Source organism: Oryctolagus cuniculus, chromosome X (assembly GCF_051225735.1).
Source record: "Oryctolagus cuniculus isolate XC-2025 breed Fujian yellow rabbit chromosome X, ASM5122573v1, whole genome shotgun sequence".
Lineage (NCBI taxonomy): Eukaryota > Metazoa > Chordata > Mammalia > Lagomorpha > Leporidae > Oryctolagus > Oryctolagus cuniculus.
Window position 1 is genome coordinate 86,201,262 of NC_142888.1, and position 27,040 is coordinate 86,228,301.

At 44.4% G+C, this 27,040-nt stretch overlaps 1 protein-coding gene across 2 annotated transcripts in view; it reads right to left on the bottom strand.

Annotated features, from left to right (window-relative positions):
* The window catches only part of RNF128 (ring finger protein 128), a 113,466-nt gene that overhangs the window by 58,256 nt on the left and 28,170 nt on the right, over positions 1-27,040 (bottom strand). Inside the window, exon 1 of one of the 2 annotated variants that reach the window (XM_002720143.6) lies at positions 4,608-5,522. The exons of the other annotated variant lie outside the window; for it this stretch is intronic. Coding sequence (XP_002720189.1) covers positions 4,608-5,091 — 484 coding nt within the window. The 5' untranslated portion in view covers positions 5,092-5,522. Of the gene's footprint in view, positions 1-4,607; positions 5,523-27,040 lie in introns of those variants that run through there. 2 annotated transcript variants of the gene reach the window in all.

Genomic DNA, 27,040 nt, shown 5'->3' on the forward strand with positions numbered 1-27,040 from the left:
AGTCCTTGGGCCCCTGCACCCAAATGGGAGACCTGGAAGAAGCTCCTGGCTCCTGGCTTCAGACTGGTGCAGCTCTGGCTGTTGCGGCCATCTGGAGAGTGAACCAGTGGATGGAAGACCTTTCTCTCTGCCTCTGCCTCTCTGTAACTTTGCCTTTCAAATAAACAAATAAACCTTTAAAAAAATTAAAAAGGGAGAAAAAACCGGCATGCCATATGGGTGCTGGTTTGTGTCCTGGCTGCTCCACTTCCCATCCAGCTCCCTGCTAATGCACCTGGGAAAACAGTGGAAGATGGCCCAAGTCCTTGGGGCCCTGGACCTGTGTGGGAACTCCAGAAGACGCTTTTGGCTCCTGGCTTCGGATCAGCTCAGCTCTGGCTGTTGCAGCCATTTGGGGAGTGAACAAGTGAATGGTAGATCTTTTTTCTCTGTCTCTTCCTCAGTCTGTAACTCTGCCTCTCAAATAAATAAATAAATCTTTAAAAAAGGGGATGGGGCGCACCAATTTGCTGACCACGCTATATCTCCTTTTCTATTTTTTTAAAAAAGGGCTTTTTATTTTATGTTATGAAATTCTACACTCACTCACCAAATTGTTCAATTTTAACTGGAGACATAAATTGAATACTGCGGATCTGGGGTGCAAGGCAGAAGTGTCAGATGATAATGCAGCCAGTATAATTCTTCAAGAAGAACACATCTGGTGATAGATTCAGGAATTGTAAATTGCCACCTGGTCCCTTCTCAGCCACTTCTGAACCTTTCAATCTACTAAAAACAGCTCTGCATTATCTCATTTAATCCCAGCAATTTTAGGAGGCAAGTTGATTATCACACCCATTTTACACAGGAGAAAACTGAGATTCAAAGACATAAAACATCTGGCTTAACATTTGAGAAATACTAAGTGGCAGAGAGCCAACTGATGTGCTCTTAACTAATCTGTACTCTTCCAACAATGAACACAACCCACTGTTACTTATGAGGGGGCTTCAACAAGTTTACTGAAATGTATATTATGAAAAGAAATTAGACATGCATTTCAAAATTTTTTCATACCAAAATCAATTTGTCTTTGAATTCTAGTTTTTTTCCACAAACTTTTGGAAGTGCCCTCATATATCAATCCATATCCCACTGGAGACTTTAATGTCAACTCCTGAGGTTCATTCTCAGCCCTCAGCAATAATGCTTCTCCTTCCACTCACTTGTGCACATTTCAAGTTCTTCTAAATGTCTCATGGATTGTGAAGGTTGTAGCTCTACACAGATCTTTCAATCAATTCATGTCTGCACATGCTGACTCAGGGAAAATTGGACAAGCAAGTACACACACCACTTCAACCCCTAGGCTGTACTCAATTAGACAGCAGGCAAGGCTCAGGCCCATCTGCTGGGAGAAAGCAGAACAGTTAGTTGTGCAATAGTGAGAAATGTTTAACGTGTCTCATCGTGACAAGCTACATTTCAGATGGCTTTAGCACTTACTCTGAGTTTGGGCTGATTCTTATCTGATTTTCATAGTTTAAGGAATCTGAATCATAATGAGACTTTGAAATCAAAACGTCCTCCTAATTTTCTGTTTCTGGATCAGTTGGGTAGAAATATGGACTTCCAGAGATTGCAAGTCAATCTGTAAGTATCTATCACTGGCAATTCTTTATCTGGGTGAATTAGGATGTCTGGCTACTTTATAACCAAAAGAACATACAGAAATAAACTGTGTGCTTTGATGCTAGGCTCCAAGGACCTTTTGTGAAACCTTGGTCTGTATAAAAACAGTCCCCTTTCCCTCACTGACTGCTCTATCACAGTGGAATTTTTCTCTACAGAACAAAAACTTTAAAGCCACCATTCTAAAGCCGGCTAGTTCTATGACTTGAAAGAAATGTGTCTTCTCAGGCACAGGACTGTGATAGGCGAGAGTGTGGACGCTCAGCACAAAATCGAACAAAGGACAAACAGTTCTAGCACAAGCCCCTGTGAGTAAGTGAAGAGCGATTTTGGACACGTGGCTTTTCCACAGGTGGTAGCCTCCAGGTAATTCATGGCAATCCATAAGGAGTTAATCAACACTTAAAGAACCTCAGTCCTACCTCTGTGCCAATGTGATCCAAGATAAACTGTTTTTGACCAGAGATTAAAATGAAGTCGTGGGCTTCCTTTCCGAAACGAGTAAAGCAAATAGGACAGCACTTTGCAAAGAAATATTCAATAATACAAGTGGATGAAATGCAAAGTGATTTTTCCTCCCCGTGATGAAAAATAATTAGTCCAGGAAAAATGTGATTCTATACCTCAAGTGATTTGCTAGCACTTTTGGCTAGACAGCTTAATGGCAAACTTTGCTATTGCCACCATCTCAGATAATAATAAGTTTTTAAAATTCTGACTGTAGTTTAATTAAGTGCTCAGTATTTAGGGTTTTATACCTATACGGTATCCCGAAACACAAAGCCATAATTAGATTCTCAGTGTATTCATGTTTTCAAATTGACAGTTGTATTATCATACATTTGTATAATAATTAACACCCTATTAGCATTAACTTATTATATTAACTAACATTCATTGACTTTCTTATCTGCCAGGTGGTTTACATATATTCTCCTTACTAAATCATAGCAGTGGAAATACTATCCTTGTCTTACAGACAGGGAAAGCAAGACTCAGTAAAATTAAATAATCTGCCAAGGACACAGGCTATTGTGGGATAAATTCAAAATCTGACCTCCAATTGGGACTCCAATCCCTGTTGTTTTCCTAGCATACCACAGGGCCTCTCACTAAAGTATGAGACATGGAGAGCGCTCAGCACATAGCAGAAGTGCAAGAGAAGTTAATCTGATTGTCTCCTAAAATGATCAGATAATATCCTTAACAGAAGTGCAAGGAAAATCATCCAAATAGGAGCATTCTCTAATTAAAGAATACTCTTCTCACTACAAATCACTCATGCAAATGAATCCCATTTGGAGAAAGACGGTCAAACCCTGGCATTTAGATAGCCAACTGAACGGCAAGACTTTAAAATCGAGTAAGCCTTTAATTCCTCATTTTTACGAGCCTTTAAAAAAGGCATTTCATTCTAATCAATGCATTATCAATATACAAGCTAAGAATCACAAGATTTTAGAGCTGGAAAGGATGCTAGAGTTCATCAACTTCACTTTGGCCTCCACACATTCTGCCAGCTTGGCATCCATCCCCTACCTCTATTCTACCATTTACAGGTAACCTGGACAAGGTCACGAAGCTGATAGAAGCCAAGCAGAGGCTAAAAGAACTCAAGTGCTCTGAGTTCCAGTTCAGTGCCTTTTCCGTGATGCCACCCAGCCACTCAATACAAGTGTGTTCCAGGCAGGACCAGTCACACTGTTTGAAGAAAAACACACAGCCTCTAGCAGGTAAATAAGCAGACCTGTCTCTCTAATGCCTCCTCAGAGGTTAATCCATACCAGTTTACTCTTACTGAGAGTTGAGAGCAGGTAACATGTTTACTCTCCAACTGTCCTAGACTATTGCATACTAGCCTTGGGGGCCAATCTGTGAAATAAGTTCTTTCTCACTGTTCATTCCTGTTGGGCTGATGAGGAAATTCGGCCTCAAAGACTTCAAATAAGTTGCCAAGGTCACGGTACTGACACAAAATGGAGCAGAAATTTGAGTCAAGGTCTGACTTGAGGCCCAGCTCTTAACAATTATGACACACTGCTATTGCACATGTCTCTTCCTTTTCCTCCCCCTCCCGCCCAAACTCTTTCTTTGGGACCTAAGATGACTACATAGAGATGGTACAGATAGATACCTAATCACAAATGGGATTCTGGAAGGATAGCTGGTGGGGAGGGGGAGGAGAGGGAGAAAAGAGCAACCTACACCAGTTCCACAAATTTCAGAACTCCCTGGACTAGTTTTTCCCAAGTCTAGGCCTTTGCTATCCTCGTGCATAAACCTCTTCTTTCTCAATAACGTAATCGCCTGTTTGGGAACTCAATAACCTCAATCCGAATTTTCAGAGGAAAACAAAAGCACTGAACCCAATAACCACTTGGGACCTGAGACCACCAGGCAGAAAAGAACCCAAGAGCTTCGCAAAGTTTCTACCCAAATTGCAATGAGGTTAACAGCACAGAAACACAATCCTGTACCTGATACCCAGGAAACAGGGAGAGAAAAACAGGAGAGAGGAGGGGGAAAGCTGCTGCGACCTGAGGTTGTCAGCCAGCAAAGAGTGGGGAAGGAATTTCCAGGAGATCCGCTCCCCACTTATTTAAAAGTCGGGGCCCATCACCACTTCCTCGGAGGCAAGCACCCTTGGGGAACACCAGGAAAGGGGGGGCGCACAAAAATCCCAAATAGCCCTTGAATGGCCAGCCTCCGCACCCGGCTTGCCTTCCCGTTTTCCATCAGAGAGGCAAATTCTAATAGATTTTTTTCCCGCCCAACCCCCACGTCTGAAGAACCTGGGGGAGGACCCTGCCCCACTAAGTGGGGGCAGAGAAGCCACCCATTTCCTCCGGATAGAGGGAGGAGGCGCAGAGGAAAATCAGAGAAACTGACCATGGCAGAGGTTTAGAGGGGTGCAATTTAGTAGCTGCACTCACCCGGGTGAGACATGGGGATGACCTCATTGCGGGTCCCCGGGAAGTTAAAGATGACGGCTCCGGACGCCCCTCTCTCGTAAGCCAGATGGATTTTGTCTGCGAAGGTGCAGCCCCCGCCGCGTTGGATGAGGGCCAACCAAGAGACTTGCACGGTGCTTCCCCAAACCGTGGGTACCGTGAAATTCGTGTGCGGGTTACAGGCGTTGAGAGCCCCGGGCCCGTCGGGAGGCACGAGGACCCCAGCCACGGGCTCCAGTGGCGAGTCCTGGCCATACACGCCCTCCTCGCTCAGCTCCCACACCGTGCGGTTCACTCCGGGTTGCGGAACCCGCCAGGACACGTTGAGGTACGCGGTCCACACTGCTTCGGCCCCTCGGGAGCCGGGGGCATGCGGGCTCAGTGCCAGCAAGAAGCACCACGCCAGGAATCGGGAAGAGCCGCAGCCCCCGCGGCAGGAGACCCCGGCTCCGGACGGCGGCCCCATGGCGCGCGCGATCCCCGTTTCCCTAGGGCCCCTGGCACGCACCGTGCGGGCGCTTGGCAAGACCCGGGCCTGGAGCAGGTGTGTGCCAGGTGGGGAGGGGGCGGAGAGAGCTGGGGGCGCGGCGAGCTCGGCCGGAGCCCCGGAGCACGCAGCGTCAGCCGGGAGGTTGCCGCAGCCGCAGCCACTGGGAGCTCCGGTCCTCTCTGCTACTGAAGGGCCGCGTCGGGTTCTGGGGCTTCAGCGTGAAGCTCCGCCCAGCCGACTGGGGGTAGAGGTGGCTGGGAGGGAGGAAAGGACACTGCGGGATCCGCCTCTTAAAAGGGTAACAGGATGGGAAGGCATTACAGCAGTAGCCGAGGTCGGGTGGCCAGGTGTGTCGCGTCGTGTTTTGCAAAACGTCCGGCCGAGGAACGCTAGGATCGGCCGCGAACGCTCCCGCTTCCTGGTAGGAGTGGAGGCCGGTTGGAATGGCATGAACATACCGTCCCCTCTGTAACGTTTGCCTAAAGGACGTGTCCGGCGGACAGTGCCAGAATGTGAAAGTACTTTGAAAAAGCGCAGAGGCGAAGAGTCCGAGCCCTAGTCAGGAGAATGTGGGTAGGTGGGTGGTGCTGGGGGCAGGCTGTTTGCTGATCGTTAGGGAAGGGGCAGGAAGAGCGCGTTGTTACCCTTTTCCACTGGCTCTGAATGGCACCTTTCTTCTCTCCCGGTCCCGACGAGCGTCATACGTGTGTATACATTTCCTTCCTACCCTTAACCTCAGGCTAAATATACTGCACTGGTTTGCCTCTTCTAAAAGTAAGCCTAGTCCCCACCAAATAATTACTGTTTCACACGCCTCAAAACCATCCCCTTTTTTACTTCACCTTCCACAAACCAGGTTTACCCAAACGGATGTGCCTGCATCACACATGACCTTAACTACATAATCTTTCTCTATTTCCCACTACCTGGAAGGAGCCAGACTGACCCAGGCAATTTAGTTACGGCACTATTGCATTCTGACTTGTCCTTACGGAAGTGTACACTTTTTGACTCGCTTGTCAACTGGTACATTTACGAGATGCTCAATAAATGTGCATGGACTTAATACGCCCGGGTCTGCCAGTTATGAATAAAGTTTGACCTTGGAGAACTTACTTCTCTGTGCCTCTCTTTCCTCATTATCTGCAAAGTGAGGGTAATAATAGTACCTACCTCAAAGAGGTGCTCAGATGAACAAATGAGCTCACATATGCAAAGCAGTTACAACAGTGTTTAGCAGAGTGTAACAAATGTTTTTTTAAATAAATACCATTATTAGTAATAGTAGTAGTAAAAATGTTCAAGAATATAATAATTCTAAAATAACCTTAACGTTGCTACTTGGAGGATTTTACTCATCCGAGAAAATTATATTGAAGAGATTCACTCTTGACTACATTTTAAGTTCAAACAAATATAACCCACTTTTATCCAGCCCAACATTTGTAAAGTTCCCAGTCTTGGGGCCAGCATTGTGGTGTCGCGGATAAAGCTGCTGCCTGCAACACTGACATCCCATATGGCATATGGGCACCAGTTTGAGTCCCGACTGCTTCACTTCAGATCCAGCTCTCTGCTTGTGACCTGGGAAAGCAGTGGAAGATGGCCCAAGTGCTTGGGCCCCTGCACCCATGAAGTAGACCCGGAAGAAGCTCCTGCTCCTGGCTTTGGCCTGGCCCAGACCCGGCTTTTGCAGCCATCTGAGGACTGAACCAGTGGATGGAAAATCAATCTCTCTCTCTCTTGCTGTAACTGTGCCTTTCAAATAAATAAAAATAAATCTTAAAAAATTCCCAGTCTCTCCCTTCAATCCCTCTCTTAACATTTACTTAATCAACATAATTCCCAAAGATTAAACATGGAACAATCTTGCACTTGCTACTCTTATGATTTGAGAGAAACCTAGAGGGAAAATTAATACCATATACCAAATAGTACTTAGAGTACAAATAAATGGGTAATTGTGAAATATGAATCTGAGGTATTGAAAGGGACTTTAGAGGTCAAGAGGGCATATGGGGCCTATAACATGGTACACCCAAATAATGCTGATGTTGGGGCTGGGCACTGTGGTGCGGCAGGTTAACGCCCTGGCCTGAAGCGCCGGCATCCCATATGGGTGCCGGTTCGAGATCCGGCTGCTCCACTTCTGATCCAGCTCTCTGCCATGGCCTGAGAAAGCAGTAGAAGATGGCCCAAGTCCTTGGGCCCCTGCATGCACGTGGGAGACCCGGAAGAAGCTCCTGGCTCCTGGCTTCGGATCAGCACAGCTCAGGCTGTTGTCGCCAACTGGGGAGTGAACCGTCGGATGGAAGATCTCTCTCTCTGCTTCTCCTCTCTCTGTGTAACTCTGACTTTCAAATAAATAAATAAACCTTTAAAAAATAATGCTGATGATAATATCTGAGATTAAAATTATCTAGGGGCAAAGAAATGGGTAGCACCAAGCATTCCTAAGAAATGCTACAATTCCAGAAACTGTAGAAATTTGTTGGTAAAAAACATTCAAACTTTAATCAACATTACTTAAATGGAAGTTAACTATATTGTACTTTGAAGAAACAATGTTTTCAAAAGAAAGAATTGCATCCGTTATATACATAACTGAAGTTTGGAGACATTTACTAATATTTATCCATTATTTTCATAAGCAAATATTTATCACACATTTACTACATGTTATGGCCTAAGCATAACATGGGGTAAAATCGAGTAAAACATTAACTCTGTTTTTAAAAACTCATAAATTAACTTTGGTGAGAAAGACAAAATGATTATTTTACAATATTTTATGTAGCATAAGGGCTACAATAGAGGTGAGTGAAGGGAAGTGAAGAAGGAGTAGAAAACAGGCACCTAACCCAAACTGGGAAGAAAGGGAAAGCTTCCCAGAGGAGGTTCCACCTGTGCTGACTTTGGTAGGGTCAGCCTTTCTAGGCAGAAAACAGCACAAGGATCGAAGAGGATCTCTCTCTCTCTCCTCTTCCTCCTTCCCTCTCTGTAACTCTGCCTTCCAAATAAATAAATCCTTAAAAACACAATGAAAGGCACTGAGATAGGAAACACAAAATGCTGTTGGGAAACTACAATTCCTACCAGCTCTGTAAGTGCAGAATGTTTGGAACCTCAAGTATTAGAGGGAGGGTAGTTAAGAGATACAGTTGGTGAGGAACATGGGAGCTGGTTCTTGAGAGTCCTTTGAGTAAAGCTGGGATGTTTGAACTGTATGCAAAACCGAAGAGTAACATAGTCTAGGTTTAAATGTGGAGCAATATAATCTTATCTGCATTTTAAGAGATCATTATGGCTTCTCTGTAGATAATAGGTTGGAGAGGACAAGAGTTGCAGCTGGGAACCCAGGTAGAAGCTTGTCAGCAGTGTTCAGGTGAGAGGCAAAGGTGTCCTGGGCTACACAAGTAGTGGAGAGAATATATTTGTATATATTTACTTATTTATTTGGATATATATATAAGATTTACTTATTTATTTGAAAGTCAGAGTTAGAGAGAGAGAGGTCTGTCTTCCATCCACTGATTTACTCCCCAGATGGCAGCAAGGGCCAGAGTTGGGCCAGGTTGAAGTCAGGAGCCAGGAACTTCATCCAGGTCTCCCACATGGCTGCAGGGGCCCAAACACTTGGGCCATCCTCCACTTCTTCCCTAGGCACATGAGCAGGGAGTTAGATGGAGAAAGGAGCAGCTGGGACTTGAACCGGCACCCATATGTGATGACAGTGTTGCATGTAGTGTCTTTACCCGCCATGCCACAATGCCAGCCCCGAGAATGGAATATATTTTGGAGGTAGAATCCATAGGACTTGGTTTGGAGGGATAAAAGAGGGAGGAGTTAGGGATTGCTTTGAGGCTTTTGGCTGGAAGACAGGATGACATTTAATCAGGGAATACAAGAGGAGGATTTCAAACTAGAGATAAGTTGACTTTAGACAAGTTAATGTCGAGGTACCTATGATGTAGCCAAGGAGAACTGTGCAGTAGGCACTTGGATTTGCTGATAATTGAACATCTACTAAGTGCGAGGCACTGGAGCCGCCCAGGTACATAGACACAAAAGAAACAGTCCCTGCTCTCAATGAGCTCACATCTAGTGGGACAGTCAGAAAGGTAAACAGCAATAATAGTGCAGTACAATCAATGTTCTGACTGAGAAAAGCATAGGAGGCTATGGCAACATGGGTGTGGTCGAATTAGGAACAAGGAGAATTACCGAAACAAAGTGAGTAAGGATATTCAGGTGTAGCCAATAGTGTACCATATGCGTACACCAGGGGACCATCAGGGAACTAACATTCAGTAGTTAGGTATGGCTGGGATGCAAGTTGCAAAGGGGGAGCCAAGGAAAGTGCAGCTAGTCAACTAGGTTGTGCCGGAATATGAAGACTTTAGCAAATGATGATAGAGTGTGGACTCAATACATAGGCGTACACACGTACATGAAGCAAATATGGCAAATGGTAACTATTGTTGAATCTAGGTGGTGGCTGTAGGGGTGCTCTCTCAGCTTTTCTGTATATTTTAACCTTTTTGTAAAATTATGAATTATATTGGAGTCAGTCAGTGGAGCAAATGAATGATGTAATCAGATGTGGGCTTAAAATGATCATCTGCATTGCATGAGGGCAAGACTGGTGGCAGAGAGACCAGTGCAAAGGCTGGCATCCCCAGAACTGTTCTGGAAATCTAGCCTACTTGTGGAATGGAGGTAGCAGAGTAGCAGAGCCTGGGGATGTGAGCCATTAAAATCATCTTAGGAACTACCCTTGCCCCGAGTCCATCCTCACCAAGCAACCTTCTTATTATCATTCAGCTCCTCATGTAAATAAGCCTACAGGGAGATAATGCACTGAACAGCAAACCCTAGTATCTGGTCTGCTTGGAAGTCATACCTCTCATTATAAATTAATCAACTGGCATTCTGGCTTATATATTGGTCTCTTGTGAATTTGGTTAAGCGTGAGTCAGTCCCCAGGAGCCCAGTCTGTAGTTATACTCCCCATCAAACCTTAAAGCTTTACAAAACCAAGAACCAGCTTGTAGATCAAGACTGTATCTGAGTCCTTCCACTCTATGGAGACTTCCTGGGTAACCCTCTGGTTTCTCCCAGCAATATCCTCTATCTCATTGCAAGCTATCTTAAAAGTGCAACCGAGGCTTGCTACTAAAAGGGAGGGCCGTCGATCAGGAGCATCAGTCTCCTCAGGGAGCTGGTTAGAAATGCAGAATCAAGGGCCCCACCCCAGAATGACTGAATGCTACCCTGCAACTTGAACAAGACCCGCAGGTGCCGCACACACCTGTAGAAGTTTGAGAAGCCCTGGGGTAGACGAGAGTATTTCTCACAGGTAGCCAGCACTCAGCCTTCGCTTGAACACTTCCAATGTCAGAGTTCACTTCTTACCTTACGGGAATGTTCATGTAATTATAGTTTGACTTTGCTTTAGTCCTTCCTTTTCCTCCCACCCATTTCTTCCAACCCCAGGCCCTCAGAGAGTTTCCGTGCTACTCCCTGGCCATATTATCACTCTATCAAGGCATTGGCTCTGAGAACCTCCCCTGGACCAGACTTCACCTGATTCCCAACAAATCAAGTCTCCTAATCCTAAATATATTTTGTCAGAGTTCTATTCTCCATAAGGCTTATCACATCTAAAGTTCATTAAGCATTTACCATGTGCTTTACATGCACAATCTCATTTAATCCCCACAACCACCTATTATTTTACAGAAGAGAGAACTAGCTCAGAATTAGCAAGCTGCCCAAGTTCACAGCTAGGAACAGAAGCAGGATTCCAATGCAGCTCTGGCTTTAACCCTTGCTAACAGAAATAACTGATACTGATTCATTATCTTCCCTCTGGGGAGTGGCATTCCCATTTAAACCTTTCCTTGTGACAAAGAAAGAAAACTCAAGTGAAATGTTTCTTGCATGCATTTCAGGCACTGTGACCATTTGAGGGAGATATATTTGGGCCAGGAGCCTTTTTGAATTCCTCAAATCCTTTCAACAAAGGCTAACCCTGCCAAATATGTGTATCAGCAATACCAAACTGAAAGCAGCCCTGAGCAGTGCACTATCTCATGATGAACCGATAAACAGAGCAGCATCCTGCAGGAGCAACAGTGGGGCACCACTGCGGCCGATTAAGTTTCCCATGACTCTGAGTTTCCATGGAGGCATAGAGATGGAAGATAGTGTTTGGCCTTTCATATGTCTGAAAAAAATGAAACATCACATCTGGCTTCTTACCAACATACAAACGAAAAAGCACAGCCTGGGACAACTAGTGCCCTGGCATCCCAGTGATGCTGTGGCCGCACTGCTCAACCACATAAGTGTAGAGAGTGTGTGGAGAAGGAATGGCAACAAATCTCCTTTCTAGGCAGTTGCTCTATGACGAGCAAGAAGAAAATGCTGGGGGTGTCAAGACAGGGAGCAGCCAAAGAAAACAAAATGACAGAATATGATGCCGCAGCAGAGTTCCGAATACCCTTCTCTGCATTTGCAGATAAACCCCAGTCAACTCGAGTTGCTATACAACTGTTAGAAAACAGGTTATTTTATTTCTTCTTAAGATTTATTTATTTAGTGAAAAGTCAGAGTTATAGACAGAGAGGGAGAGACACACACAGAGAGATTTTTCCATCTGTCAGTTCATTCTCCAGATGGCCACAGCAGCAGGGACTGAGTCAGGTGGAAGCCAGGAGCCAGGAGCTTCCACTGGATGTCCCACATGGGTGCAGGGGCCAACCACTTGAGCCATCCTCTGCTGCCCGTCCAAGGCCATTAGCAGAGAGCTGGATTGTAAATGGTGCAGCTGGGATACAAACCAGGGCCAATATGGGATGCTAGCTCTGCAGGTGGTGGCTTTACCCACTATGCCACTACACCGCCCTGGAAAACAGGTTATTTTAAACAACAAAGTTTTCATGCACTCAAAGACAAGACAGCATTTCAAAGAGGGCCTTTACAGGCAATAGGTATGCTTATATAAAACTAAGAATAGTCTTTTCACATCTATTAATAGTATCAATAGCTACCACTGAGAGCCTACTATGGGCTAGGTACCTTATACCTGTAAATATTATATGCTACCTGTTACAGAAGAAGTTGAGGATCCAGTGAGGTGACTTGTTGAGGCCACCCATCATTACAAAATGACAGAACTGGAATCTGATCCCACACCTAAGTATAAAATGACACTCTTCTTAACACACCATTTGCCACGCTATGGAACACTACTTGCAAAAGCAGAGGTGAGAAGGAAACCTAGATTTATTGACAGCCTACTATGTGTGTTGCTTTTCATGCATTCGATAATATCACTGGATTCGCATGATGGCTTGTTCAGGTGAGGAAAATTAACTGGAAAGGTGAAGCATCTTGCTAGGAAGTGGCATAGTTAGAACTCACGTGGGGGAAGGATGTTTCCAAATAACATGCCATTTTACTTCTGCTGTATTATTTATCCACATATATAGATTTAATACAGGGTGCAAAGAATGTTGGCTTTAAGCCACACCCAGTAACACACTTCAGCACTCTAAGAATCCCTTGACTAGGTTTTTTTAAATAATTATTTTATTTATTTGAAAGACAGAGTTACAGAAAGAGAGATAGAGACAGAGAGAGAGAGGTCTTCCAACTGTTGGTTCACTTCCTAGATGGCCGCAACGGCCGGAGCTGCGTGGATCCAAAGCTAGGAGCCAGCAGCCTTCTCCAGGTCTTCCCACACAGGTGCAGGGGCCCAAGGACTTGGGCCATCTTCTACTGCTTTCCCAAGCTACAGCAGAGAGCTGGATCAGAAGAGGAGCAGCTGGGACTAGAACTGGCACCCATATGGGATGCTGGTGCTTCAGGCCAGGGCTTTAACCCTCTGCGCCACAGTGCCAGCCCTCCTTGGCTAGGTTTTCTTATGACTTGCTGAGCAGCCCTAGAAATTCTAGGTAATAGGAGCCAGTGTTGTGGCCTAGTAGGTAAAGCCAGGGACTGTAGCTCAGCATCCCATGTGGTCACTGGTTCAAGACCCAGCTACTCCACTTCCAATCCAGTTCCATGCTAATGGCCTGGGATAGCAGTGAAAGGTGACCCAAGTCCTTGGGCCCCTGCACCCATGTGGGAGACCTGGAAGAAGCTCCTGGATCCTGACTTCGGGTCAGCCCAGTTCCTGCAGTTGGGGTTATTTGGGGAGTGAACCAGCAGATGGAAGATCTCTCTGTTTCTGTCTTTCTGTCTCTGTTTCTGTGTGTGTGTGTGTGTGTGTGTGTCTCCCTCTCTCTGTAACTCTGGCTTTCAAATAAATAAGTAAATCTTAAATAAATTCTAGGTAACAGAGATTATGAGAGGATATCCAGTCAAGTGTTTCATAATCATGTATAAATGTCTACATACTCAGTTACATGCTTGCCCACATGTGTGTATGGAGAGGAGTTTCTGAATATGTTGTAAAGGGTGCTTTATGCCCACTGCTGAAAACTGCTGCAGAAAGGAATTGGTGTTGGGGGACACAGCAGAAAACTACATAGTATCTGCCAGATCACCACTGTGGGTACAGATTAACTATCTTGAATTTAGGGAGGTGGTTAAGAGGCTCAGGGATTCCTAAAGAGCCATTAAGAGAGGGGAAGGGCCCCAAGCTAGGGGCAGGAATGGACTGCGAGGGGGAAGGGAAGCTGGGCAGGTGAGTGCTGGAAGGAATTATGGATGAGTGGTTTTTACCCTCTGCTGTGTTATCAGGCCAACCTGTTTGAGAAACTCATCTGGTCTCACGTAGTCTTCTATATTTTATTTTTGAGTTTCCAGCAAGATGAAGATTCTGAAGGAATTAAATCTGTGGTCACACTCAGATTTACACATACTTTATTAAAAGACAAAACAATTACTTAGGGAAAATGTTTTTAAATGATTTGTGCCTTACAATTGTGACTACGTAGCCGGCGCCGCAGCTCACTAGGCTAATCCTCCGCCTAGCGGCGCCGGCACACCAGGTTCTAGTCCCGGTCGGGGCGCCGGATTCTGTCCCGGTTGCCCCTCTTCCAGGCCAGCTCTCTGCTGTGGCCCGGGAGTGCAGTGGAGGATGGCCCAGGTGCTTGGGCCCTGCACACCATGGGAGACCAGGAGAAGCACCTGGCTCCTGGCTCCTGCCATCGGATCAGCGCGGTGCGCTGGCCGCGGCGGCCATTGGAGGGTGAACCAACGGCAAAGGAAGACCTTTCTCTCTGTCTCTCTCTCTCTCACTGTCCACTCTGCCTGTCAAAAAAAAAAATTGTGACTACGTATTTAACTTAAAAATATTTCCAGGAGCTAGCGCTGTGGTGTAGTGGGTAAAGCCGTCACCTGCAGTGCCGGCATTCCATATGGGCGCTGGTTTGAGTCCCAGCTGCTCCACTTCCGATCCAGCTCTCTGCTATGGCCTGGGAAAGCAGTAGAAGATGGCCCAAATCCTTGGGCCCCTGCACCCACGTGGGAGACCCAGGGGAGGCTCCTGGTTCCTGGCTTCGGATTGGCGCAGCTCTGGCCGTTGTGGCCATTTGGGGAGTGAACCAGTGGATGGAAGACCTCTCTCTCTCTCTCTGCCTCTGCCTCTCTGTAACTCTGCCTTTCAAATAAATAAATAAATAAATCTTTAAAAAAAGATTATTTCCAATCCATTCATTAAATCTGATATGCCACTCTGTAGATTAGATCCACAGAACTCCTCCATTGCAGTCTCTGTTCTTATTTTTAACTTTGCTCATATGTGATACTGAGGAAGTCCCTATTTCTTCTTTCTCAACTACAAAACAGGGATACTTCTAATAAAAAAGGAATAGATATATTTGAACTACTTAATATTCTGTTTGAAACTGAACAAGCCCGCATATAGTAATGCATCACTTTAATGTTCTGAGAAATGCATTGTTAGGTGACTTCATTGTTTTGCGAATACCATGGAATGTACTTATATAGACCTAGATGGTATAATCTGCCATCCACCTAGGCTGTGCGTCATAGCCTATTTGCTCCTGAGCCACAATCCTGTACAGCATGGTACTGTGTGCTGCAGGCAATTCTAATACAATGGTAAGTGTTGGTGTTTCTAAACATAGAAAAAGTACTGTAAAATATATATAAAAGGTAATAAATGGTTCACCTATGCAGGGCACTCACCCTGAATGGAGCTGGCAGGACTGGAAGTGGCTGGGTAAGTCAGTGAGTGCTGAGTGAGTGTGGAGGCCTAGACTTTATAAACACCGGGTGTTTAGGATGTAGTACACTTATACCAAATTCTTTCTACAACAATACATTTTCCATAGCTTATTGTCACTTTGTTCTTCATAAACATTCTGCTTTTTAACTTTCTTAGTCTTCTTCAGTAACATTTACCTGAAAAACCCACATGGTACAGCTGCACAAAAATATTTTTTCTGTATATCCTTATTATATAAGCTTCTTTCTGTATTTATTGATTTATTTTGTAATTTAAAAAAAAATTGCTAAGGGGCTGGCCTGTGGCGCAGTGGGTTAATTCCCTGGCCTGAAGTGCCGACATCCCACGTGGGCGCCGGTTCTAGTCCCAGCTGCTCCTCTTCCAATCCAGCTCTCTGCTATGGCCTGGGAAAGCAGTAGAAGATGACCCAAGTGCTTGGGCCCCTGCACCCACGTGGGAGACCTGGAAGAAGCTTCTGGCTCCTGGCTTCAGATCGGCTCATCTCTGGCCATTGCGGTCATCTGGGAAATGAACCAGCGGATGGAAGACCTCTCTCTCTCTCTGTCTCTACCTGTCTGTAACTCTACCTCTCAAATAAATAAATAAAATCTTTTTAAAAATTCGCTAAAAACCATGACATGAATACCTATGGGAGCCTAGGCCTACACAGGGTCAAGTTTATCAATATCACTGTCTTCCACTTCCACATCTTTTGTCCCTCCAGAAGGTGTTGAGGGGACATAATAAGCACGGAACTGCCTTCTCAGGTGATAACAACGCCTTCTGCCTCCTGAAGGACCTGTCCGAGGCTCTCCTTGAGAAGGTGTCCCTATTCTTAGAAATAGGTCCATGGTCATCGGCTTGGTTTGCATCTTTTTTTCATCATAGTTTGCTCGTATGCAGCAACATTCCACTTTTGCTTGTATGTGACGAGCATTCCACTCTGTGAACTGAAACCTCTCAGTGTTGGAGTCCATATTTTCAAACTTTTTAAGGAGCTTGTTGAAGTCTCCAAAAGCTTCTGCTAAACCCTTCACCGTGAATTTATTCAGAGGTTCTTCTTTTTCTCCTCCTGTCGCTTCATTTTTCTCTTATTTCTTATTCAGCTATGCATCCACTAGGTGATAGGGATTTTTCAGCTCCTTTATCTTTTTCAAAGAATTATTTTATTTATTTGATAGAGTTACAGAGAAGCAGAGGTAGACAGAGAAAGACAGAGAGAGATACCTTCCATCCGATGGTTCACTCCCCAGATGGCCGCAACGGCTGGAACTGCACCAATCTGAAGCCAGGAGGCAAGAGTTTCCTCTGGGTCTCCCACCTGGGTGCAGGGGCCCAAGGACTTGGGCCATCTTCCACTGCTTTCCCAGGCCATAGCAGAGAGCTGGATCAGAAGAGGAGCAGTCCGGGTCTCGAACTGGCGCCCACATGGGATGCCGGCACAGCAGGTGGCAGCTTTACCCACTATGCCACAGTGCTAGCCCCTTCAGCCCCTTTATTTTTTATGAGACCACTAACATATATGTGGTCCATCACCATTAAAATGTTATTAAGCAGCTCATGACTATATACCTGAAACAAATGTCTATGATTCTCTGCCACTACCCAGGACAAATGACAGAATAGCCATAGAAGGGAGTGGACATGGCAGGCATGGATAAGATAGGCTTAGTAAATTAGGGAGTATGTAAATTCTAAAAAATGCACATAGGCAGTAAATTTTTTGCACCTACAGACAGAATGGGATTGCTTTTCAGTAGATCTAATATAATTCCTAGTACGGCTGGGGCTTTTGAAAAGTACCTGCAGGGCCAGCATCCCATATGGTGACTCATTCAAGTCCAGGTTGCTCCACTTCCAATCCAGCTTTCTGCTAATGCTCCTGGGAAGGCAGTGGAAGATGGACCATGTGCTTGGGCCCCTGCACCCACGTTGGGGACCCAGATGAAACTCCTGGCTTCTGCCTGGCCCAGCCCTGACTGTTGTCATTTGGGATGTGAACCAGCAAATGAAGATCTCTCTGTCTCTCCCTTTCTCTCTGTAGCTCTGCCTTTCAAATAAATAAAAATAAATAAAAAAAGAATAAATATCCCTTCATTCAGAATGATGAAATGAAATACACCCTTGGGAAGCAAGGATGGCTTAACAAATGCAAATCAATAAATGTGAGCACCTATTAAAACAATGAAGGATAAAATTATCTTAACTGATGGGAAAAATTGGACAAAATTCAACATTTTATCATGATAAAAATTTCACAAGTTAGGTGTGGAAGGAATCTTCCTCAGCACAATAAAGGCTGTATATGACAAGCCTGCAGGGAATGCCAGACTCAGTGGGAACAAGACAAGAATGCCGACTTGTACCACCTCTATTCAACACAGCATTAGAAGTCCTAGCCAGAGCAATTAGGCAAGAAAAAGAAATAAAAGGCACCCAAATAGGAAAAGAAGAAGGAAAATTGTCTCTTCACTGATAACATGATTTTGTATATAGAAAACCCTAAGGACTCCACCAACAATTAGAACTGATAAATTGAGTAAAAGTCCCAGGATAAAAATATCAACTTACAAATATCACTCGTGTTTATAAACACTAATATTTACTGTATATAAGTGAAATGGACATCTTTTCATTTGATTATTGTTTATAGTCCTTGCCTATATTCCTGCTAAACTATGGTCTTCTTGCTTTTTATTTGAACTCCTTATGTAGTGGAGCATTAAGCCTTTGACTATAATGTAAGTTAAAAATATGTTATCTCAAATATTAATAAAAATCTGGCCAGTGCTGTGGCATAGTGGGTGGAGTTGCCACCTGCAGTGCCAGTACCCCATATGGGTGCCAGTTCAAGTCCCAGCTGGTCCACTTCTGATCCAGCTCTCTGCTATGTCCTGGGAAAGCAGTAGAAGATGATCCAAGTCCTTGGGCTCTGGCACCCCCATGGGAGACCTGGAGGAAGCTCCTGGCTCCTGGCTTTGCATTGGCTCAGCTCTGGCCATTGTGACCATTTGGGGAGTGAACCAGCAGATGGAAGACATCTCTCTCTCTCTCTCTCTCTCTCTCTCCCTCCCTCTGCTCCTGCATTTCAAATAAATAAATAAACCTTTTAAAAAAAGTAAAAGAAACATGTTCCTTTAAAAATATTAATAAAAAGAAAGAAAAAAGGAAGAGAGAGAAAGGTATTATATTCTTAGAATTGTATCTGTGAACTACAAGAATCTGTTTTCTTTGTCTGCACATCACATTAATATGAAAATTGATGAAAAAATCGAGCTCTACTTGTAGCCTTACCAAAAAAAAGATATTAAGAAAATCATCCTATTTATAATAGCATATAAATACTTAGGGGTAAATTTTATTTATTTATTTATTTGAGAGGCAGAGTTACAGAGAGAGGGAGAGACAGAGAGAAAGATCTTCCATCTTCTGGTTTACTCCCCAAATGGCTGCAATGGCCAGAGCTGGGCCAATCCGAAGCCAGGAGCCAGGAGATTCTCCCAGGTCTCCCAGGCGGGTGCAGGGGCTCAAGCACTTGGGCCATCTTCCACTGCTTTCCCAGGACATAGCAGAGAGCTGGATGGGAAGTGGAGCAGCCAGGACTCGAACTGGCACCTACTGGGGATGCCAGCATTGCAGGCAGAGTAACCTAATATACTATGTAGTATACCACAGTGCCAGCCCCCTTTAGGAGCAAATTTAATCAAGATGGTAAAAGATCTCTATATTGAAAATTATAAAATATTGATTAAAGAAATTAAAGGTGACACAAATAAATGAAAAGATATTCTGTGATGCTGGGTTAAAATAATATCATTAAGGGCCGGCGCTGTGGCTCACTAGGCTAATCCTCTGCCTTACGGCACCAGCACACTGGGTTCTAGTCCCATTCGGGGTGCCGGATTCTGTCCCGGTTGCCCCTCTTCCAGGCCAGCTCTCTGCTGTGGCCAGGGAGTGCAGTGGAGGATGGCCCAAGTGCTTGGGCCCTGCACCCCATGGGAGACCAGGATAAGTACCTGGCTCCTGCCATCGGATCAGCACAGCGGCCATTGGAGGGTGAACCAACGGCAAAGGAAGACCTTTCTCTCTCTGTCTCTCTCTCTCACTGTCCACTCTGCCTGTCAAAAAAAAAAAAAAACAATATCATTAAGGGTCAGGGCCGTGGCTCACTTGGCTAATCCTCTGCCTGTGGTGCTGGCACCCCAGGTTCTAGTCCCAGTCGGGGCGCCGGATTCTGTCCTGGTTGCTCCTCTTCCAGTCCAGCTCTCTGCTGTGGCCAGGGAGTCCAGTGGAGGATGGCCCAAGTGCTTGGGCCCTGCATCCCATGGGAGACCAGGAGGGGCACCTGACTCCTGGCTTCGGATTGGTGCAGTGCACTGGCCGTGGCGGCCATTTGGGGGGTGAACCAATGGAAGGAAGACCTTTCTCTCTCTCTCTCTTTCTCACTGTCTAACTCTGCCTGTCAAAAAAAAAATCATTAAAATGTCCATATACACAAAGCTATCTACAAATTCAGTGCAATACTTATCAAAACTCTAATATCATTCTTCACAGAAATAGTAAAAACAATCTTCTTTTTAAAGATTTATTTATTTATTTGAAAGTCAGAGTTATATATAGAGAGAAGGAGAGGCAGAGAGAGAGAGAGAGAGAGAGAGAGGTCTTCCATCCGATGGTTCACTCCCCAGATGGCCGCAATGGCCAGAGCTGTGCTGATCCAAAGCCAGGAGATTCTTCCGGGTCTCCCACGTGGGTGCAAGGGTCCAAGGAATTGGGCCATCCTCTACTGCTATCCCAGGCCATAGCAGAGAGCTGGATCAGAAGAGGAGCAGCTGGGACTAGAACCGGCATCCATATGGGATGCTGGTGCTTCAGGCTAGGGCGTTAACCCACTGTGCCACAGTGTTGGCCCCAGTATAAACAATCTTAAAATTCATATGGGTGTGGGGGTTGTAGTACAGTTGATTAAGCTGCTGCTTGGGACACCTGTAACTCATACTAGAGTACCAGTTCAAATTCTGGCTCCTTTGCCTCTGATCCAACTCCCCACTAATGTGACTGGGAAGGCCCAAGAACTTTGGTCCCTACCACAGGTATGGGAGACATGGGTAGAATTCTAGGCAGCTGGCTTCTATCTGGCCCAGCCCTGGTGGGTATTTGGTGAGTGAACCAGTGGATGGAATCAATCTCTCTCTCTCTCAAATAAATAGATTTAAAAGTACTTAAAGCTCCAAAAACACATATTACAAAGCCATGTTAATCAAAACATTATACTAGCATAAAGACAAACACATTGACCAATGGAGTAGGATAGAAAGCCCAAAAATAAACTCAATTGATTTATGACAAATGTGCCAAGAACACACAATGGAAAAGGAACAGTCTCTTCAGTAAATGGTGTTGGGGAAACTGGATAGCCATATGCAAATGAATCCTTATTTCAACTCTTCTACAAGAATAAACTTAAAATGGGGTAAAGATTTAAACATGACAATACACCTTCTTTCCATAAGTTATGCTCTTTGTCATGAATCTCTCATTTTGTGATATTAATATCCCAGTTTTCAAGAAAAATAATATAGATGTGTATGTATATAATATCTACATATGAAGTGAATGTGGCAAAATGCTAAAAATTATTACATTTTAAAACTAAAAAAATTTTATAAAAAAAAGATTTACAAGTAAGGGCTTAAGCTGTAAATCTTAGAAGAAATCATGGGGAAAGGCTCCATATCGCTGACATGGGCAGATATTTCTTGGATATGACCCCCAAACCATAAGCAATTAAAGCAAAAATAAACAAATAGGATGGCATTATCAAAAAGATTTTGTACAGCAAAGGAAACAATTAGCAAAGTGAAGAGAAAACATACAGAATGGAATAAAATGTTTGCAAATCACACCTCAGACAAGGGCTGATGTCCAAAATATACAAGAAAACCAAACAATTCAATAATACGAAAACAAGTAACCCATGAAAAAGGGGCAAGCGGGTGAGGGTATTTGGCATACCAGTTAAGTAGCCTCTTGGAATGCCCACATAACATATTGGAGTGCCTGCTTCAAGTTCCAGCTCCTTTGCTTGTGATCCATCTTCCTACTAATGCACACCGTAGAAGGCAGCAGATGATGGCTCAAGTGTTCACATCCCTGCCACCCACACGGGAGACCTGCATTGAGTTCCAGGCTCCTGGCTTTGGCCTGGCCCAACCTTGGGTGTTGTGGCCATTTAGAGAGTGAACCAGCGGATGAAATATCTGTTTTTCTACTTATCTTTGTATCTCTGGCTTTCAAATAAAATGAAAAATTTTTTCGAAATTACATGGGGGATGGGGCCAGCATTGTGGCGTAGTGGATAAAGCCGCCGCCTGCAGTGCCGGCATCCCATATGGGCACCAGTTCGAGTCCCGGCTGCTCCACTTCCAATCCAGCTCTCTGCTATGGCCTGGGAAAGCAGCAGAAGATGGCCCAGGTCTTTGGGCTCCTGTACCCGCATGGGAGACCCAGAAGAAGCTCTTGGCTCCTGGCTTCGGATCGGTGCAGCTCCGGCCATTGTGGCCATTTGGGGAGTGAACCAGCAGATGGAAGACCTCTCTCTCCCTCTCTCTCTCTCTCTCTCTCTTCCTGCTTCTCCTTCTCTCTGTGTAACTCTGACTTTCAAATAAATAAGTAAATCTTTTTTTAAAAAAATAAATGAGTAGGGGCTGACTCTGTGGTGTAGTGGGTTAAGCCACCACCTGCAGCACTGGCATCCCATATTGGGGTTGGTTCGAGTCCTGACTGCTTCACCTCCATCCAGCTCCCTGCTAATGCACCTGGGAAAGCAGTGCAAGATTGCCCAAATGCTTGGGCTCCTATAGTGGGAGACCCAGATGAAGGTTCTGTCTCTTGGCTTCGGTCTGGCCCAGCCCTGGGGAGTGAACAATTTGGGGCGTGAACCAGCAGATGGAAGACGTCTTTCTCTATACCTCTCCCTCTCCCTCTCTGTAACTCTACCTTTCAAATAAAGAAATAAATCTTTTTAAAAATAAAATTTAATGGGCAAAGATCTGAGCAGATATTTCTCAAAAGAAGACATACAAATGGGCAACAAATGTATGGAAAAAATGCAGATCTCTTATCATCAGAGAAAGGCATATTAGAACCACAATGGGATATCACCTCATACCTACTAGATTGGCTATTATCAAAAGGATGAAAGATAGTTAAGTACTGGCAAGGATGTAGAGAAAGGGAACCCTGGTATGCTGTTGATACAGTCATCTTGGGAAACAGTATGGTTTCCTCAAAAAGGTTCCTCAAAAGCTAAAAACAGAACTATGATATTATTCAATAATTCCTCTTCTGGGCATATATTCAAGGAACTGAAAGAAGTCTATCTAAGAGTTGTTTGGACTCCCGTGTTCACTGCAGCATTATTCACAGCAGCCAAGGTATGGAAGCCCATCAACAGGTGAATTTAAAAGCATATGGATTATAAAACGTGGTATACATACACAATGGGATACTAATTCAGAATTTAAAGAGCTGGAAATTCTGTCATTTGGTGCAACACAGATGGACCTAGAGCATATTTTTAAAAGAGATTTATTTTATTTATTTGAAAGGCAGAGTTAGAGAGAGAGAAAGAGAGAGAGAGAGAGAGAGAGAGAGAGAGTCTTCCATCTGCTGGCTCACTCCTCAAAAGGCTGCAATGGCTAGATCCGGGCCAGGCCAAAGCCAGGAGCCAGGAGCTTCTTCTAGGTCTTCCATGCAGTTGCAGGAGCCCAAGCATTTGGGCCATCCTCCACTGCTTTCTCAGGCACATTAGCAAGTAGCTAGATTGGAAGTGGAGCAACTGGGACTTGAACCAGCACCCATGTGGAATGATGGCACTTCAGGCAGTGGTTTAACCCACCATGCCACAGTACAACACCCCCCCTCCCCCAGAACATATTAGGCTAAGGAAAATAAACCAGGCAGAGAAACAAATTGTGCATGGTGTCACCTGGATGTGGAATCTAAAACAGTTGAACTCACAGAAGAGAGTGGAAGAGGGATTTCCAGAGGCTGGAGTGGGAATGTGGATGGGGAAAAGGAAAGTGTTGGTCAAAGGGCACAGACTTTCAGTTAGAAAAAAGGAATAGGTTCTGATAATCTATTATGCTGCAAGATGACTACAATTAATAATGTGCATTTCAAGATAGTTAAAAGAATGGATTTTAAATGTGCTCATTACAATGAAACAATAAGTAGCTGAGGCGGTGGATACATTAGTCTGATTTGATCATTATGACAATCTGTATATGTATTGTAACATCACATCATACTCCATAAATACATACAATTGTTATTTGACAATTAAAAGTAAAATAAAAAATATCCAAGTTGAGGAAAATAAAAGATTCAAAAAATAAACATCCTTCTGTGATAGTGAAATCACAATCACGTCTGGAGGCTAAGATTTGCCCTTTAGAAGCTAAAGTCTGCATGAGTGTGGGCAAAGGTGGCCTTTGTATTCCAAGGGCAAAGTCACAAATTCACAGCTGCCAACTATATGCGTTAGGATTAGCTGCAGCTGCCCGGGGCTCAAAATTGATCAATAACTCGGAGTAAACAAGTATCTGGCAATAAGTGACCAGGTGCTAGAACATAGTTGAGACAACTGAAATTGGCTAGCTTGCCCCTCATGTTTCACACAGTAATTAAGTTCTGTCACACCAGAATTAGATAAGTGTTATGGTTATGTTGATAGCAGGAAACAGGCAAGGAATAAGGAGGCTTTAACAGAAGGGTGTTTTATGGCCACAAAAATTACTTTGGATTTGACTTCACCACAAATCACGCAGTATAAAAGCAAAACGCCATCCATAAAATCACTTCTTCCTTAAATGATGATCTTCCAGTGGGGGAGGGGTGATAAGTACACTTCTTCTACAGCGTCTCTGCATAACTGTGCGTGCAGATAGCATCAGAAGAGTTATGTTCTCCATAGCCAAGGATTTCAGACACAGAAGTCAGTGACTGCTTAATATTCTGGATGATGTCAATTCCAGAGTTGCAGAAAAGCCTTTTACCAGAGGCAATGAAGTGGCTCAGCAATGTTTGCTTTTCATGGGGGCGGGGGGTGGGGGGTGGGGGAAAGGGGGCAGCAATTGAAAGCTTGAAGCTCTTGTTTGTTTGAAAAAGAGGCTTGTGAAGTTTACCTTGGGTGATCCCACCAGTTCATTAAATGTCTTCATTTTTCTTAGGTGATCCTTGAGGTGCTTTAGGGAGTCGACAGCACATGTTTGTGCCTTACATGGTGTTTCAGGCACAGCATTTTGCTGGTGTGGGGAGCCTTCTATGTGGTTGGATTCAAGACAGGGTGCAAACTTTTTAGCACACACATCTCAGGAAGCAGGATAATTAGTATTAGTGCCTTCAATATGGCCCACACATGGTATTTTAGGCAGAGGTTTTCAAGTGTCAAGACACAGGAAGTAGTTAATTGCTTAAGAGTAGTGTAGTGGAGAATAGAATTTTATTTTCTGCTGTTACTTAATTTTATTTTCAACAGATTATTACCCTTATCACTCAGGGCAAGCTGTGTTAAGTACAAAAAAATGAACTATTGAAAGTGTACTTTCAATAAAACAATATTACCAGGGAAAATGTATTCGATTAATTCCACCTGGTCACCACAATCAGCATACATATTTAGGAATCGAGTATTTTTACCAACCTCGACCTCCTGGACTATCATGCAAAATTGGGCATACAGGAATCACCATTTTATATGAGTTTTTGTGATTTTAAAAAAATCCACCCAGTCCCTAATTTATTCATTAGAATCATAGTTTCTAGATCTTCTATTGTCTATATAGTCTTATGGCAGTTGCTGGGGAAGATGAAGAGAAACTCCACAAGTCCTCCCACCCCCATTAAAGTGCTGGAAGTTGAATCAAGAAAAATGTGTGGTCTTTCTCTTTGTTTTTGCCTACAAGCATCTAGATGATCAACAATACAAGTTTGAATTGAAAGCACAGTTTAGCAGTCTTGGTCTACAAAGAGGAGTGACTTTTTTTTCTTAGTTTATTGTTTATCCTTTGTCTCTCCATCATTCCAAATCATCTTTCATATTACAGCCAGATTATACTATTTAAAACCGAACTATAATCATGTCACTTTTCATTATACATTAAATAAAACAGAAATTTCTTAACTTGGCGTTCTGAGCTCTCAATATCTAGGTCAATCTGACTGTTGCCCCCTTTAACATTGCCACTGTATCCTACACATACCAATGTTATATATAGCATCGTTCATACTAGGCTATTTATTTATTTATAAACCTAGATCTTGAGAGAGAGGACCATGTATCTGTCTTCTTTGTAGCCTCTTATCTTACCTTGGCACATTAGAATACATTTGAACAGCAAGTAAATGAATAGCAAGAACTCAACGGTAGGTTTTCTAGTTGTTTCCTAGCTGGTATGAGTTTTTTCCACTGCTTTTTTTTTTTTTTTTTTTGACAGGCAGAGTGGACAGTGAGAGAGACAGAGAGAAAGGTCTTCCTTTGCCGCTGGTTCACCCTCCAATGGCCACCGCGGCCAGCGCGCTGCGGCCGGCACACCGCGCTGATCCGATGGCAGGAGCCAGGTGTTTCTCCTGGTCTCCCATGGGGTGCAGGGCCCAAGCACCTGGGCCATCCTCCACTGCACTCCCGGGCCACAGCAGAGAGCTGGCCTGGAAGAGGGGCAACCGGGACAGAATCCGGCGCCCCGACCGGGACTAGAACCCAGTGTGCCGGCGCCGCAAGGCGGAGGATTAGCCTAGTGAGCCACAGTGCCGGCCTTTTTCCACTGCTTTTGCAATTTACATAAAGTAAAACCCACGCATTTTTATTTTATTTATTTGGAAGTCAGAATTACAGAGAGAGAGGGAGAGGCAGGCACACACACACACACACACACAGAGAGAGAGAGAGAGAGAATCTTTCATCTGCTGGTTCATTCCCCAAGTGGCCACAATGGCCAGGACTGGGCCAGGCTGAAACCAAGAGCCAGGAGCTTCACCCAGGTCTCCCATGAAAATCTGTGCTTTTTAGTGTGCAGTTCTGTAAGTTTTTTCAAACACATTGCATTTGTAGTTATCACCACAATCAAGATGTAGAACAGTTTCATCATCCCCCAAACTCCCCCGTGCTATGCCTCTATAGTGAAACCCTTCTCCCACTCTTAACCCCTGACAACCACTCATCTGTTTTCCTTCCCTATGGTTTTTGTCATTTCCAGAATGTCATATAAATGGAAGCATTCAGTATGTAGCCTTTTGTGTCTGACTTGTTTCACTTAGCAAAATGCATTTGAGATTCATCCATGTTATTGCGTTGGCATGACATTTAAACAAAAGAGCGGTTAGAGAGATGGGTGCTGTGAGGGGGTACAAAGTCCTATGCAATAATAGAAGCAGGAATGTTTGCTTCTGACTCAAGGAATTAAAATACGTTTCATGGAGAAAGCATCATCTGAGCAGGGCCTTGAAGGATAGGTGGGATTTTGATAGGCACAAATGGTGAGGGAAAGCATTTCAGTAGAGGATTCAGCAGAAGCAAAAGCTCCAAGTCAGGAAATAGCAGAGTGGATTTGGGGAACAGTATGTCAGTCTGGCTGTAGCACAAGAGAAGGAGTGGAAAATTGGGCAGAACAGGTAGAATAGGCTTTGGCAACCGGGCATAACAATCAGATATTTAGGAGC